Raw genomic sequence first — 17,840 nt, 5'->3', positions numbered from 1 at the left:
AACTACAAAAGACAAGGAAGTTAACTGATACTGGCAGATACTGACCACTGCAAACAGCCACTTTATATGCTGATGACCTAAAAATGCCAATTAAAGGTAAGGCAAGTCTGTCAGAGAAGACAAAAAACAAAACAACAAACAAAAATCCCAGAACCCAACTGTATCTATAATACAGAGCTACAATATAGAGCTGTGTCTAAATACACAACAAAGAGCAATTACAGCTGATAATAAAGCACAAATAGCCCAGTTTTCTAAGTGGGCAAAGGATCTGAATGGGCCGCATGAACACCCAATAAGCAACGAGGACACGACACCATTAGCTTTCAGGGGCTCGTGAGTGAAGGTGACAGGGAGACAACTCCAGACACACCGGAATCACTATCACCCAGAGACCAGTAAACAGAGCCAGCGGTGAGACCACAGCCTGGTACAGAAGTCATGGAACAGAAATGGCACACAACTGCTGGGGTCTGCCTGGAAGTGAGTGGCTCAGTGGGTCAGGCTACCCCACTTCTCTGTAAAATGTAGTTGAAAGCATTCATTTTTGGATGACTCAGTAGTAGACACTTTACTACTTTAGTTGTAAAGCTTTAGTTGTCACGGCAATGGCTGTTCCAGTTCACTCGTCTTACCAGTTTAAATAAGGAATCGCTCCTGCTATTTGCATGCAACTTTCCTGTCACACCGCAATATGCCATGCGCTCAGTAAACCAAGTCTATAATTATTTATTTGAAAACAAAGGTTAGACTTTTTTAAAATAAAAAAGACAGTACATCCAGGCAAGGGGTGGGGTCTTCAGGTGCTGTCAGCAGCCGGCACAGGCGGGGCAGGCGGGGCAGGCGGGGCAGGCGGGATGTTCAGGTGGCCGACCTCTTTAAGTTAAACCACACAGAGCGCTTCATTCCCTGCATGGCCTTCACGTCTTGCCAGTCCAGTTTGGTATCGGGGACCTCAGGTTCAGGCTCAGGCTCCTTACTCAAGGCCCCATGAGGGGAGGCAACCACAATAGGCAGAGGCCCACATTCCTCCCGGAATTCCACCACGTGGAGACCCTTCTTATCGGCCAGATGCTGGTGGGTTTCCTGGAAGACAGCAAGCAGAGAAAAGACTAGATCTGTGAAGGCCTCCTGAAACGTAAAGGATCAGGGCTCTGTCACCTGGAAGGAAGCCAGCATCAGGAGCCCTTAGCAGCAGGGAAAGTAAAGTAATTATTTAATTGATTTGGGAAATGTGTGTGGCCCTCGGGGAGGGTGTGTCCACACAGATTCACCTCAGCCTAATATCAACACACCAAAGATGGAAGACGCATCTGCCAAAGTCTCTGGGTTACCAGCCAGCCGCACAGTTACAAACCACCCCTCTGTGAGGGTGGAAGGACCCTGAACCAGGCCCCTGGAGAGCAACTCAGGGCCCATCTCTGGGAGGACACAGCACCCTCTGCTTCTATGGCTACACCAGAGTGACTGCGCCACTCAAGCAACTTTTAAACAAATGCCTCATGGACTTCCTCAAGTTTAAACTTCAACATTTAGAAGGTCAGAATCACCTTGTTCTATCATAAAACATGCTTGGTCTATCATATGAAAATGCCAAATGAAAAGAGGAAGCCCGCTCGCTAGTTTAATCCTATTTGTTGGATTTGGCGAAGCACCTAGGGCCCCTCCATTTGGGAGGAGCACATCAGTCTGTGCTGCCCATGCAGGGTCCACACTGACTGAGCTAGTTAGAACTATGACCATTAACAAACAAGGATGTATTTCCTAACAGATGAGAGCCCTGGTTGTCTAACTAGGCCTGGGCCTGGCTTAGAATCCCTCTGCCTCACTTGGAGAGGTTCTGAGGAGGCCACAACAGCACAGCCTGGAACATAAACTAGCACTGTGCCTTTCCAGCCGGGTTACCTGGCGGGCGAGGCCATGGAAGAGGCCCCGGGTGAGGTTGAGCATGTTCACGGACCCATTGACCTTCGCATACATGTCCTTGATGCCGATGAGGCGGCAGATGGTGATAATGGCCCTGTGGCAGCGGAGGCCGTAACCTACAAGAAGATCAAAATGAAACACCCAACAACCCTCCTGGAGAAGGTCTCGCTGTCTCTTATGTGGCTCTGGTCTCCGCACTGGAGAACAAATGTGTCTAAACCAACTCTCTAAAACAAAGGCGATGCAGGGTCACAGAGTCGGAAGAACCATTTCTGCACGCTCAGTGCTTCAACAGAGACCGAACAGAAGATGGCGCTCAACGCGGGAGAGAATCTGGAGACAGAGCTTAGTGGTTATATTGGCCAGCTCTGTGCCACCAAGAGCAGAGGGAACCTCAGGTGACAGAATGCCTCCAAAAGATTAAGAAAGGTGACAAAAAGGGGCAGAGGCCTGGGCTGCTGCCGTTCTCTGTGTAGTCAACAAACAGCAAGGGCTGCTTACCTCTGGGCTGTTTCTTCATCCGGATATGTGTCCTTTTGAATCTTAGTGAAATATCATGGAATACTGGAGGTAAAAGAAACACAGGAAGGCTCAGGTGTGAGGCGTCAACGGCCTCTGAGCATCACGAAGCAACCCATCCCGGCACTGGCCCGGCAGCACACAGGCCAAAGACAGACACCGTGGCCTCCAGGTTAGGTCTATTTTCACATGCATATCGGAGAACACGAAAACACCTAGTGACACGGTCTGCAATGGACACACTCCTGCAGACCTCAGAAGTGCCCCCACTCACTTGTGTGTCCTTCATATCGTTCTATATAATGCAAATAATGAATCGCTCGGTTCTTTGCCTAAAAAAGAAAAAAGGGGGGAAGGAAAATATTTTTTATTTTGTTGGCTAACTGGGAATGGTTGTACACACTTTTAACCCTAGCACTCAGGATGCGGATTCAGGCAGATCTCTGGAAATTCAAGGCCAGCCTGGTGTACATACTGAGTTCTAGGATAACCAGGGCTATTTAGAGAGACCTCACTGTCAAAAAAATTTGTTTTTGAGTCAGGGTTTCACTATATATTTTCTTAAACTCAAAATCCTCCTGCCATAACCTCTCAAGTACTGGGATTAAAGAGGTATGTCTCCATGTTGAACTTCTTGCTGGAGTTCAAAAACATCTTTTATAAAATATTTTATTACAAGCAATTCTACCTATATGAAAATTTTAGTATTTAAAACAACAAAAGACACAAACAAGTTTCACAGTTCCACGAGGTGAACTTCCTGAGTGGCTCTTAAGAGCCCATTGGAACACAAGCCTCCACGGAGGCTCATCACAGACAGCAATCACAGGCCTGTGACAGGCACATGAGAAACGGCTTCCTATGGGATAAACCACCTTCGACAGCAAGCCCCGTGAGAACATTCTAGAACAAATTATTTTCTCATGGTTCCCAGGTCGTAGGCAAGGCTCATTCTCTTTTACTAAAAGCAAAAGGGAAGTGTTTGCAGCTGGATGTGGTAGCACACACTCGTGAACTCCCATACTCTGGAGTCAGAGGCAGGAGGGCCTGGAGCTGCTCAGGTGCTAGCACGACCCTCTCTCAGACAAAGATAAAGCACTCACCTTTCTGAAAGCGTCTGCCCGGTCAGCGGCTTTCCCGACGGCAAAACCTTTCAAAGACAAGACACACACATGGAGATAGACAGCCCTGCACACGACACGCTCTCCACCTCAGTCCCAGTTGGGCTCCCACTGTTCCCAGGCACTCCATCTTCCCACCACCCGCAGAAAAGCTGTCCCCACAACCAGCAAGCACAGAGCCACAGGCCCTTGCTGGTCTGTTGTGAACATTTCACTTTTGAATATGTTCATAAAATTTAACATTAGAGGCACTGCATTGCCTTGAATAAATTTCTACTGAAGTGAAGTGAGCTTAGCTTATTAATTTATTTATATATTTTGGTTTTGTGAAATAGGGTTTCTCTGTGTAACCCTAGGCTATCCTGGAACTTACTCTGCTGCTCAGGCTGGCCTTGAACTCAAGAGATCAGCCTGCCCCTGCCTCCTTGAGTTCTGGGATTAAAGGCTCCGGGCTATTAATTAATTAATTTTCTGTGTATGTGTGTGAGTGCACGTCTGTGAACTACATGTATGCAGGAGTCCAAGGAGGTCAGAAGAGGTGTCAGATCCCCTAGACCCGGAGTTACAAATGGTTGTGAGTGCCACGCAGACACCAGGAGCTAAACACTAGTCTCTGAAAGAGCAGCAAGTGATCTGAACCCCTGAGCTATCCCGCCAGTCCCTGCACTCCAGTTTTAAAACTAGGCAAATGATCCTGCACACCCCGGAAACAGACCACAGTGAGGAGCTCCAGAGGGACCACATGCTCTCACTGGGACTGTCAAGATGAATCACGTTTTAATTTAGCCAGAGATGAGATCAGTGGTCCTTCAACCCGAGAGTATTTTAAGTAAAGTTTTGCGTAGTTCTTGGAAAGCTCCTGGCATCTGCTGTCACTGCCAACTACTGAGTGTGACGTTCAGTGACTGTGACTCTGTAAGTTATACATAAGGCATGAAACACGCAAGAGACCTGAGACCCGGACAGAGAAACTGTATTTTCTAATTTTCAGATAAATAAAACAAAACATATCGCAGAGAATAATATGAGCAGACTTATTTACAATCTCCAAACAGAGACTCTAACCAAAGCACAGGTGGAAGTGATGCAAGAGTGACAGGTTTGCTATGTAAAAGCTTCCAACATCTCTGGGTTTAACACTGTGAAGAAGGAAACTAAAACTAAGTCAAAGCATCTGAAAGGCAGTGAGCTGAGGTCTTTAACTTATAAAAAGCTTATGCTAATCAGGTAGGAAAAACTCTATAAATACAGAGTTGGGCCAAATACAGGAACTAGCAAAGCTCAAAAGAAAATGTCATGATCAATAAACAAGCAAAACTGTGCCCAAACTTCCTAGTTAAAGATGTGCAAATCAAAACTAAAAGGTATGGTGCTCACAGCATGCTGTCAATCACTGAAACTTGATGTGTCAGACAGGGGTATGATGGGAGGCGACCTGACATCCTTATCAGCACCTGAAAGAGTAGTGACCTTACTGAAGAAGTCTCCCCTACTCCTGCACCAGCAGCAAAAGTAACAAACGAGGTGTGCTGGGTTTTGTTACATAGTGAAAATTTGGGTCCGTAAGCCCAAACCACTAAAAGATGTAATCAGGAGGAAAGATCTGGCCAGCAACATGGGACTCTCTTTTCAGCAAGGCCAGGTCAAGCCCAACCACCACCATCCATTTACCTGCAGCCCCGTTTCCATTCCCAACAGCAACCAGGACACGGACTGACTTCTTTCTTCCCTCTTTTGCTGTCATATTGAAAACGTTTCTTACCTGAAAGATGAATGTCTCATCAATATTGCCTTAGGAAGATTTGGAAAGAGACCAGTTGGAGCTGCGAGGCAAGCAACAGACTTTCTCCAAACAAAGGCTCCCATAGCTGCCCCAAGAGTCATCTCCTCAGGAAGAGAATGGAAGTAAGACTTTCTTTCTATTTCACAGGCTTAGCGGAAGATTCAACTAAGATGTTTAAAGGAACTTGAAACTCTGCAACTCTAAGTGGCCCACTTTCATGAATATGCCACAGGAAAGCAAACACCTTGGATAAAAATAGAATGGCTTATCAGTGAGCAGGAGACAGCCCAGCAACAGATGTCCACCTATCTACATATGGTAAAACACAGCATATAAAAGCAACTGCATAGGACGGGGTGACGGGTAAGGATCAGGCTTAATGGGAAACAGGAAAATGGTAGTGCTGCTTATGATGAACTACACACACACACACACACACACACACACACACACACACACACACACACACACACACACACGCAGGTGGTTTTGTCTGGTTTAAGCTGGCCCATTTTAAAGGCCAAGAACTATGAAACTGTTCACTTTACCACTCCCAGGGCAGCTACACCGCTGGCTCATGGTGCTCCTTTACTAAGAAGTGGAATTAAAGGGAAGGGAGGTTGCATCTACTCTTGTGGATATCACACAAAAAACTACTGACGTATAATAGAAGTCAGCGTTCAAACTCCATCTTGGATAACAGCAATGTTGCCGAGGGGCGGGGCTGGCAGGACGGTACACGCATGCTCAGCTCAGCACAGCACAGCTCGTGCGACTGCTTCCCAGGCCTCTGAATAGCAAGTGTGCAGCACTAGACAACAATGCGACTCCCAGAGAGCGCTCTGCAAGCTCACTCAAGCAGGGTTCAGTTGCAAGGGCTGGAAAGGGCCCACAGCTTATTTCTCAGCAAAGCTAGACGGTCAGCCAGCTTCACAACGGCTTTGTACCAGTGACGTGCTCACCTCCTCTGTCCCTCAGTCTGAGTGTTGCCTACACCTAGTTTCTAACTCAGTGATCAACTGCTAACCCTTCCTGAGTTTAGGATGGAGACATGTACACATAAGCTCCAAATCTGTTCTTAAACAACCACACCGTCAGTCACCCTGTCATGAGATCTCACTATGGACCCCTGAAGGGAAACAGGACAGCCTGTGCTAACTAACGCAGCATGGAGTTTCGCTATCTTCTTACCCAGATTAGCTCTGCATCTGAGACACTGCCACCATCGAAGACTTTTCTTCCCAGTCTTCTTGCACTAGCCTCACCCACTCCTTACATCCCAGCCTCTCCTGTGGGCTTGGCAGGGTGCTTAATCCCATGTGCTTACCTCAAGAATCCTGGTATCAAAGTCTTCATAGGTTTCTACCAAAAGAGAAAGCATATAGATAAATGAGTCCGTAGTATTAACGCATGGAAGTATTTTTCAACATGGCACCATCACAGATATTTTTCTTTGATGGGGTATTAATGAAGATTGAACCAGGGCCTTGTACTTGTTAGGCAAGCTTTCTACCAAGGAGCTGCAGCCCATCACAGATTCTAATGTTAGTAAGTCTCGGGTCCTCTGTGACCCCTCTCAGGCTACATCCTGCACCACCACCCCCAGCCCGCATCCTCAATAGATGGTTCTACCTCTGGATTCATGACTGGGTCACCCTCTGCCTACTCCTTAGTGTTCCTCATCAGCTCTGAGTCTGCGCCAGCTGCAGAGCTTTGACCCCCATCTGCCACTGGCTCAAGGCACCGAAGCCTGTCATTTTCCAGACTCCCTAAGCTTCTCCCCACACTCCCTTCCCTGAATACTGCAGTGCAGCTCTCTGGCCACACCCTGACTACTGGCATGGCAGGACAGAAGTCAAGGCACTACACACTTAGCCACTCAAAACTCCTGTCTCTAGTTCTGCTGACACCTCTGCCTATGGTCTCCCAGCTCACTCTCCATATTCCATTTTCTCACTTTTTAAAACGTTTTTATCCTTTGAAAATTTACACGTGTGTAATGTCTGGGATAAGAATCACGCTCGCTCCCCTGATGCTCGCCTGAAACCCTTCTTCCCAGCATCTCTCTCTCTTCTACTTTCATGGCTTTTGTTTTCCTTAAAAAGAAAATAATAAACCATTGAGTTTAGTTAAGGCATACTGCACGAGTATAACTTCTTGTTACAGAAAATTTCTATCACACTTCTTGGCAGTGTTTTCTATCATATAGTTTGGACAATAAAGTAGTTTTATTCAAAGATGCTCAAACCCTTTTCAGGAGACAGGAAAGTAAATAAAATTATTTCAAAAGCTACCCAAGTACTGTCACAAAGGCAAAGAAGACGGGAGCTCAGTACCTCCATTAGGTCCCGGGTCTGGGGGGCCAATACTGACACCTCCCCATGTGTTCCCACTCCAGCCTCGCTCCCGTTTAACTTTTATCTTCCTCTTCCGGTCCCACTCTTCCCTCTGCTCGGCCATGTCGGCCTCCACCTTCTGCTGCTCTTCTTTGCTTCGCTGGCCAATGTTCTGGACAACTCCACTTTTTATAAGAGGAACATTCAAACCAGGCCACAGGAAACCAGAACGCCCTGAAGATTTAAAATACTCACAAATAAGAAATTGAAGATTCATTTTTCTAGTATTAAAATGTCAAGCAAGATATGAACAGATAACCCAGACTGGTGGAGCTTAAGCAACATGACTGCTCAGCATGTCACTTTGTGCTATCAAACTTGTCAATGTACGCATAAATCATCCCTGTATCCATGCAATCCCTGTATCCATGCTACCTAAGGAAAGACTAATTGTCAGGACAAGGGATACTTGGGCCTGGACAAGCATATCGACTGAACTGTTACTGTGAAAGCCAAAATAGCGCTTTCTAAGTGTCCAGGCGAGGCACAGCTGGTATGTAGGGAATTCTGTGTGGAATCCACAGAACAAAGTCACTGTCGAAGATTGGGCGTCGACTGATTTCCAAGAACTACTATTGGCCAAAACAAGCAGATTTTAAGACGGCATATCCTATTTCCTTTTCTACTATGATAAAATACTCTGATGAAAGCAACTCACAGGAAGATTTATGTTAACTCAGAGTCAAGTTCCCGTCCATCACTTCAGGATGTCAAAGATGCATCGAGCCACAGCCACGGTCAAGAGCAGACACAGCGCACTTTCTCCTTTTTCATACAGTCCAGGAACCAAACCCAAAGATAGTGCCTCCTACTTTTAGGCTGTCTACCCACATCAACTGACAGTCAAGACAGCACCCCACAAACATGCCCACAGGCCAACTAGACCTAGACAACCAGAGACTCTTCCCAGGTAACTCTGGAGTATGTCAAAATTCACCTCTGCACAGCACACAGCATAATTAAGTTATCTTTAGAAAGGCATTTAGGGGTGTTGAAAAGGGGTTCAACTTTCTCTGCAATTCTTGCTTTTTTTTTTTTTTTAACTGGCAAGATATACATGTCATTTTCTAATTCTAAAAACAAAGGTCAGCTTATTAGCTAGGCGTTCTGGCACAGACCTGTAATCCTACTTTCAGGGAGACTAAGGCAGGAGGATCATGAGTTCAAGGTCAGCCTGGGATATAAAAAACAGGGGATTAGATGTTCTAAATGTGAGTTACCTTCACCAATAATCTGGCCTCTGTTCAAATCCTTCTTCTTCTTCTTCTTTGTCCTTTTGCCTCTGCCTTTCCTTGCTCCAGCTCCAGTCTCTGCTAGCGCACCTTTCCAGAGTTCTTCTGCAGTCACTGCAACGAAACAGGTCTGCTGACTTAAATTCTGCATTCTAAAAGCAATGATCTACAGTCTCTGTTGAATGAACTAGCCAGAAGTTCTTCATGTATACCTTTGCAGTGACATTAGAAAAGCAGCAAAGTCACTCTTTGTGTACCACACAGTTACATTCGGAGAGCCCAAGAAGAGACAATGCTTTTACTCCTCACAAAAGACAGTCGACACTTGAGCCCCAGGTCTTTACCAGCCTCTGTTTGGTCAGCTATGACTTAGGGTGTTTCCCTGTTCTCTTCCTCCACATTAATTACTCCGCTGGAGTAATCAGTAAGTATCTTTCTCTGCGGCTGGAATAAACGACTCTGAACTTAGGAGAAGATCACCTTTGTGTAGCTCACAGATCTAGTTCATAGTCCATCACTGAGGGAGGTCGGGCAGGAATGTAAGTGTCACCTTGAAGCACATGCCATGGAGGAACACTGCTTGCTGGCCTGATGGCAGCCTTGGGCTTACTCTGATTTCTTACACAGCCCAGGACCACCTACCCAGCCCTGGTGCTTCCCAGTGTGTGAGGCCCTGCTACACCAATTAACAAATTCAACAGCCCCACAGACTGTCCACGGCCAATCTGACTTGAGGTTTTCCTGAGATGGCTCTAGGCTGTTTCAAACTGAGAAGACTGACTAGGACACTTTCCTACACACAGGAACTAATGCCTCTACAGTTTGTTCTGCCCTTCTACCAATATCTTAACATCTGTTTCTTTCAAACCAGATATGAAAACACAGATATTCCAGCGTTTCATGTGTTTCTTCTTGACTCCACATTAAGTCTTTAATACACCTACACTATAGTACTGCTGATATATTTCCACTGGTCAGTTTCAAAAGTCCCAACATCTATTTCAATCCTGAATCTCACATCAATACTTGTATATGCCTAGATTTTTTTATGTTGATCCTTATTGTATTTTATTGGTATTTAAAGTTCATCTTTCTGACTCACCAACTATTTTAGAACTACTTTATTCCTTTACCAGTTTATTTAATAAAAAAAGTTGAAGCCAGGGATGGTAGGATGGCTTAGTAGGTAAAGTGCTTGCTTTGCAAGCACAAAGACACAAATCTGATCCCAGAACCATGTAAAAACAGCCAGGCATGGTAGGTAGCACATGCAGCAATCCCAGCACTGGAGATGGAGCAGACAAGGTGGAGCCTGGGGCTTGCTGGCCAGCCTAGCCTAAATGGCAAGTTCCAGACCAGCAACACCATTGCAAATAGGAATGGTGTCCACAAATAGTGTTACATAAAATTACCTTACCCTGATCAGTCTGTCTGCTCAGCTAAGAAACAACTGAAAGGAGCCAATGGTTGGTTTGGCTTTTTTCATTTTGAGACCCAAAATCTGATCATTAATTTGTTACTCTTAAATTAGACTTATTTTTGACTGAACAAGTAAGTAGAAGCCCTCAGCTAAAATAGCCCACATCTCTTGACAGTCTGTTTGGGGCATTTTTCTTTGACTTCCTCCATTCTCTTAGTCAAAAGTTTAGCGTGTCCTATAGCCTCCTCATTTTTCTCATTTTGCACTGATTTTCCAGAGCAAAGGCTGGCGTCTGTGTTGCAGGACACATGGAGTGACAAGATGCTGAACCCTGGGTGCTCTGGTCCTGGGCTTCTTCCCTTCTTTTTTAACGCTTCCTGTCAATATATTGGGGGCTTCTTTAAAGACAGAAAAGCTTTCATTTCGTGTGAGCTCTTCTGAGCACCAACTCATGGGGTGCAGGAGTCTGTTAGTCAAGGGATATCCTTCTCGACATTTTAAAACGATGACCAAGATGAAACCACCCAGCCTGGCACCCACAGTATGTCCTTGAACACACATGCATTGTATCGCTCCAGTTCTCCTTGGTCTGTAACAAGGATGCCCTTGACTGGTGAGCTGTGCTGTGTGTCAAGTCCTCAATTCACGGGAAAATACTGCTTGTCATTCCCAACACTAATTCAGACCACAAAACCCTTCCACCTTTCACCCAGAGCATCAGCAGCTACTTCTGTGGCCATCTGCTCTCAGAGAAAGTACAAAGCGTGGTGTTCATCACCCACTTCGGTGAGCTTCTGAGAGATGATGGCTGGAAAGGAGACAGACAGCTCCGCCTTGACACAGTCACCACCTAGGAGGTGCCACAAAAAAGAGCACCTATATATATTTTTTTCTTCTAGATCATCAGAGTCTTGGGCCATGATCCAATACCACTTAGACTTCAGGTGCCCCAAATGAAGGGCCTTACATTTCCTAGACAAATGTTTACTGCTGAGCTACACTCCCCAGCATTCAGAGCAAATTTGTTACCAATTGTACAGTTGATGGCATGTAGATAATTCTTGGGGTATATCAAGGAATGCTTTTAGTTTAACAGGATATTATAAACTAGTCATTAAAATTTCTATTTAAGAAGAAAAATAAAGGCACAAACACCTGTTTTCTGGCTCCAAGAAAAGAAAAGTTTACCACCCTGCTTACATTTGGTGAAGAAGCTGTAGGGTCTGTACTGCTGGCCCGTCCAGTTGCTGGGAGAGGAAATGCAGCACTGTGTCTGCAGTGCATGGCTCAAGCTGGTCAGACAGTGGTTGTGTCTTGTTTCCCTTGGTGACAAAGAGCCTACAGGCAGACAGAATGAAGCTATGTGTTAGATGCCCCGTGGCTGTAGAGAAGCACTGCTAGCACCATTTCACACGAATCATACTAATATACTAATCATACTAATAAAAACAAGTCACTAAGAGCTGATGAGATGCTTGGGCAGTTAAAGGCACTGGCTAACAAGCCGGACAACCTGAATTTGACCTCACGAACACATGAGGTAAGAGTGCCAACTCCTACGAACTATCCTCTGGCTTCTTCATACATGGTAGAATGTGTATACACACACACACACACACACACACACAGTTTTTTAAAAAATGATTAAATCACCACTATCTTGCCTTTTTAAGAATTGTGTTTTGGGGTTTGGAGGGATGGCTCAGCAGTTAAGAGAATGCACTGCTCTTGAAAAGAATCCAGGTTGGGTTCCCAGCACCCCATTCAGATGTCTCACAGCCACTTACATGTCTTCCTCCAGGGAACCTATGCTTCTGCCCCCCTTAGGCACCTTCACACATGATACAGACCTACCCCTACCTCCAGCCAAGACACATAAACACTGAGAAATCTATTTTAAAAAAAAAAAAAATCAAAATCAGGGTTGGGGATTTAGCTCAGTGGTAGAGCGCTTGCCTAGCAAGCGCAAGGCCCTGGGTTCGGTCCCCAGCTCCGAAAAAAAGGAAAAGAAAAAAAAAAAAAATCAAAATCTGAGACAGCGTCAAAGCAAAACAACCTAAATATCTATGCTGGCTACAGAAGCTGCACCTCCTCCTCACAATGGATGCGGCACCTCTCTGCAGTAGCCATAAGCTCAAAGCCTACTGTGGGAAAACAGAGCCCTCTGCTGTGTGCAACAGGGAATGTGTGCTGATCTGCAAATGTCCACGTGGAGCAAAATCCCAGGGTATGCAGGATATCCTGTTTCACGCTTAGAAACAAAGCAGGTGTGTCTGCCAGTGTAGCTTACATACCCCAGCAGCACATACAAGAGAGTGTAACTACAGTTGCCTCTGGGGAGGAAAGCTGATACATGTGTAACTGTCTTCCAGGACCCCTACATGGCCACCCTCTCTTAGAACCTTGGAACGAAACTACTGCATAGTAAATAAACATTAAGAGAACAGAGAAGCAGTAGAACCTTACCTTGGCTGAAAGCTGTCTTCGCTGCCAAAAAGGAAGTGGCTGCTACTGGAAAGGTGTTTAAAGAGAGCTGCCTAGACAGGAAATGACCTATAAATTGGGAGAAAAAAGTGTTTAAAGATACTTTTCTACACAAGGTGGAACATTGTAACAGGTAATTCCCATAAGATATTAGCACCCACAGAACAGAAGGATTAAGGCAACAAGTAAGCCATCTCTCGGCTCCACGGACACTTACCAAGTAGCTGACACATCACCTAATCTCCACCTTTTCACCCTCAAACCCATGCAGTTTCCAAGCCTTGTGGAAGTCTCTTGGATGTCACCTGCACCCCGTGCCGTCCGTGCTGGTCCTTCTGAGCTACATAACTCATGCAAATAACCCCAACAACACTAAGGCAGACTTCGGAAGAATCCTCACGCTGTCCTCTGGAGGTTCCCTATCTTAGGTGAGTAGAAGGTGTGTGTTGACGGGGGTAGGGGTCTCTTTCAACAACAGCTCAGGTGAAGCCTCCAGGATCCCCACTCCTGCTCCCTCTGGTGCCCGCCAGCCCTCACTTAGTGTGGTGTTCTAGAATAGACTCTGACAGCAGTGCTCAGAAAACTCATGTATGAAGACAGCAGGGCAGTAAAATCCAGATGAAATGAAGTGTAGCTCTGCCTCAAATCATGTATAAAAACTAATACCCAAATCAGCCAGAGGCCAAAAGTAATAGTAAAAATATAGAACTCTTAAAAGAAAACAGGGGTAAATGATCACAACCTTGGACTTGGCAGTGGTTTCTTAGATATAACACTGAAAGCACCCAAAGGGGAGGGGGAAAACAGATGAATGAGACAATCAAAATTTCAAACCGTGTTCAATGCTGAAAACGGACTGGCGCTACAGCACTTACCTGGCGTGCACTAGGCCCTAGATGCTCAAAAACAAAAACTTGTGTTTCAAAGACACTATTAATGTCAGGTATAATAGTACATCCCAGCATTTGAGAAGCTGAGGCAGGAGAATCACTGTGAATTTGTGGCTAGACTAATTCATAGTGAGAACCTTGGTAGAGGAGGGAGGTCTTAAAAGTCAACATGCAAAATGGGGTAAAAAAATGTTTATTCATGGTGCACACGCCTTTTATCCTGGTCTGGAAGCAGAGACAGGCTGATCTCTGTGAATTCGAAACCAACCTGGTCTACATAGTGAGTTTCAAGACAGCCAGGACTACACAGTGAGAGTCTGTCTCCAAAAATACTTTTTTTCTTGCAAATTATATATCTGACAAGAGACCTATTTCTAGAATAGAATCTAGAATGCAAAGAATCCAATTCAATAATAAAAAGTCAATCCAATTGAAGAATGAACACGAAGTTAGGCAGTTGATACTGGTTCTGAGACTCAACTATTAGAGACTAAGACAGAAGGATGGAAAGTTCAAACACAGCATGGACTGGAGAGTGATTTCAACAGCCTGGGCAAGCTGTTGAGACATGTCTCAAACAACCAAAACTTTACTTCTTGTTTCTGTGATAAAATATCCTGGCATAAGCCACTTAGGGGAGAACGTGTTTATTTGGGCTCACAGTCCCACAGAGATAAAGGCCATCATGGAGAAGTCAGGGCAGCAAGCAAGGATGGCAGGAATGCAGAGAACCACCCCCACACCCAGGAGGCAGGTGACCAGGAATGGAGGGCAGCCTATAAAGCCTCATAGCCCACCTCCGACACTCACTACCACCACCACAGCTTCACTGGAACTATCACTTCAACCAGCAATTCCACTCAGGAAACACACACACAAGGACAGATATGGGCACAGACAGAAGCACAGCATACAAATGCTTTAACATCAGTCCTGTCCACCAAATGTTCATCCGCTGATGAATGGATTCACAAAATGTGCTGTATGCACCTAAGAGTATTATTGGCTCACAAGCAACATGGGACTGGTATGTCACAGCATGGACAAATCCTGACAACACTGCACTATTGGCAGATACCAATCACAGAGACCAGATGCCCAGAACAGGCAAGCTATGGACAGATGGGAAATAGATCAGTAGTTGCCTAGTGTTGAGGGCTAGTGAGAGATAGGGTGGGGGCAACAGTTAAAAGGTAGTTTTTTTTCTTTTGGAGTAATGAAAATGTTCTCAAACTGACTGTGATGACAAATGCACCATCTACAAAACACTGAAACAAAACACTGAAATGTACACTTCAGATGATCACAGGAGAGGGGCTCAAGAGAGATGGGGATGGAACTTGAAGCAAGGCATTGTGAGTGTAAAATTTTAAATATGAATCTGTGAGCAAGTTTCTCATCTCTGTGTGCTGTAATTCCCTCATCATTAAGACAATAATGAGGAGGAGTCTTATAGTAAACATCTGTAACTCCAGTGTTTAGGAGCTGAGACAGGAGGCTTAAAAACTTGAGACCATAGTGAGACCTTGTCTCAAAAACGAAAAGGCAGGTGGGGGTGGAGTGGTATGAGAATACAACAGAATCATCAAAGCACCGTGAAGAAAGTATGGAGGGATAAAATCATAAATAGTTTAAGATTGTTTCAGGCACACGGGTAAGCGCTTGTGAATGTTACAACTCACTATCAACAGAGGCCTTAATGAGATGATTTCAACGCAGGCAAAACAAAGGAATGCTCAAGTCACTCTGTCAAGCGATCTCAGGTCAAATATTGCAACAAAATAAACTGTCAGGAGTTGGACCTTTGAGCACACTGTCCAGCGCTAAATAAAGTCTGTTAGTCTTTTAGTTTTGAGCTTCGCTGGAGGCACTCTGACTCGAAACAGGGATTGACATCACCCTATGAACCACAGGCGATGCTTGCTACATTCGCTCCTCCTCACAGACTGGACCGGAGCGGTTTCCCCGGCTGAAAGCACACTGCCCAGTCTACTTCTTATAATCTCAAGCCGAGCGACCAGAGAGGGAGAAAAGGCGCGCAAGGTCACACAGCTGGCCCGACCCGAATGGGAGAACGGGATCAGAGGCCCGACGACTTCTCGCGTTCCTAGAGCCTGGACTTCACAGACCCGAAAAAAAGACCCCTGCTTGCGCACGCTTTCAGTCCGGGTCCCAAGGCTCACCTGCCGGCACGCTACACAGTGCGGGGAGACAGCCCGCAGCGCGTACGGCCGCCGCCATGTTGGAGCCGGAGCAGCGACTCTGCCTGTCTCTGGAATCGCCTTCCTCACAGCCTGCAGCGACGGGCTACAACCGCGCCTCGTCAGATGTCCATCATCAGCTCAAAGAGGTGAGATGAGACTCTAGGATCACCATTCAGGGCACACGGAGGTCGAAAAACTGTCCATGTGAACCACAGAGGGAACTGAGTCAGGCTTAGCCTTGAACAGCTTCTCAGGGGTCCTCGCGCTAGGACCCCAGGCAGGGGCGGGGCGAGGGCGGGGCTAGTTCTGGGTTCTTTTTCTCTGGTAGTGGCCAAATCCACCAGATCCAACCAGCCAATACCTGGCATGACCTGGGAACAGCGGGAAGGATCCCGGATATGAATGAAACAAAGTTTGGGAAGTTCGTATCTAACTCCAGTGAAGGCCTAGAGTATATTAAACATGTTGCCTTTGACTTCAGAAGCATTTGTGATTCATGGTAAAGGTTGCTAACACACAGGCATGTTCCAGCCCTAGGCCACGGTTTTTACCTCACTTGCTCATGGCTTTACACTATCCCTGCTTGCTCAGATGAGTCATACTTGATGGCCCTGGACTCACCCTCTGAAACGGTAAACCCCCATTAAACTATTTCTACGTTTTCCTGGTCATCGTATTTTGTCACGGCACTAGAAAGTGGCACGGAGGTTTTCTTTATTAGCTTCTTCGGATTATCATTTAAACTTTGCTGAGGGCAATAGTTGGGCAAGCTGCATTTGCTACCTAATATCTTAGTCATGATTTGAAACACCTGCAGATTCTGAGGGAGTTCAAAATTGCTTGTGAGGGTGCCTTGGTTACTTCGCAAGTCTTTCAGCACAGGCCGGAAAGCCTTTAGTTGATTCAGTGAGGATATCCATTAAATAGGCAGTTGAAGACTTGGCAAGATTTGGTGAACTACATCCTCCAAATCTGTCTTAGGGTAGTGACCATGTCTGAAGTACATGCCATGCAGCTCCTGGAACCTGGGTTCCAGGTTTCTGAGAGCACACAAAGCCTTGTCTCATCCGTTTCAGCACCACATATCTGGAGTGCAACCTTGTGCAGGATTTTACCCATCATAAACTCAGGAGCAGACTGGAAGAATCCTTTTCCTGAGAAGAGGTGATTGTATGTTTCTTCTGACCTTGTCCAACCAAAGTATCAGAGAGCTCTGTTACAAGCTTCCATTGAATACTCGGGGAACAGGGTCAAGGATTCTGCATGCAGCCATCCTTCAAGATTACAGAGGGACCCTTTCACAATTGCTTTTTCCACTGCCTTAGGTGCAGACCGAGGCTCACAAGGGATCCGTGAGACTGACAGAAGGGAAAGGGGTTAACAAAAATTAGACATCATAGCTGAGACCTTGGTAGTCTAGTGACATAGTTTATTCCCTCCTTCAACAAGTGAGCCATCCTTTTAGTGTCCCCTGTAGCAGACGTAACAACACTGGAGAGTTTCTGGATGGCATGTATGAGAGACAAAATCTGTGGTCAATATTTGATAGAATTGCTCTTGGAGTTTAGCAAACCTCTTTCCTTCTGGATAGTAGCAGGAACATGTAACACCAGGAAAGTATGTATTTACTCAGTAGAACAATTTACTTCCTTGCCAATTCTAGGTTCTATTTAAGAAAAACTGATATCGGAGGAGTTTACTTGATAGCCAAAGAGATCAAGTTTTTAGGAAGGGCTATACAGATAGTAATGGGAGATCAAAGAGTCATTGTCAATCCCTGGAGATACTGGGGTCAGTTGTCCAGACAGGTATGCTATGTACCACCCAATGGTCAAATGAGAATTGTTATCAACCCTACTGTTTGG

At 45.7% G+C, this 17,840-nt stretch overlaps 1 protein-coding gene across 1 annotated transcript; it reads right to left on the bottom strand.

Moving 5' to 3' along the window:
• Positions 1-704: 704 nt before the first annotated feature.
• Mrps5 (mitochondrial ribosomal protein S5) lies at positions 705-16,230 on the bottom strand. The gene is made up of 12 exons (XM_032904168.1): positions 15,955-16,230; positions 12,864-12,950; positions 11,598-11,735; positions 8,966-9,091; positions 7,686-7,919; positions 6,677-6,711; positions 5,238-5,328; positions 3,549-3,595; positions 2,720-2,777; positions 2,428-2,490; positions 1,906-2,042; positions 705-1,086 (listed from the first exon to the last, which is right to left on the bottom strand). The coding sequence occupies exons 1-12, from the start codon at positions 16,010-16,012 to the stop codon at positions 862-864; spliced, it is 1,299 nt and encodes a 432-aa protein (XP_032760059.1). The 5' UTR covers positions 16,013-16,230; the 3' UTR covers positions 705-861.
• Positions 16,231-17,840: the final 1,610 nt, after the last annotated feature.

This window comes from Rattus rattus, chromosome 5 (genome assembly GCF_011064425.1).
Source record: "Rattus rattus isolate New Zealand chromosome 5, Rrattus_CSIRO_v1, whole genome shotgun sequence".
NCBI lineage: Eukaryota > Metazoa > Chordata > Mammalia > Rodentia > Muridae > Rattus > Rattus rattus.
Note: the sequence above shows the minus strand (reverse complement) of the source record. Positions and strands in the feature narration are given on the sequence as shown.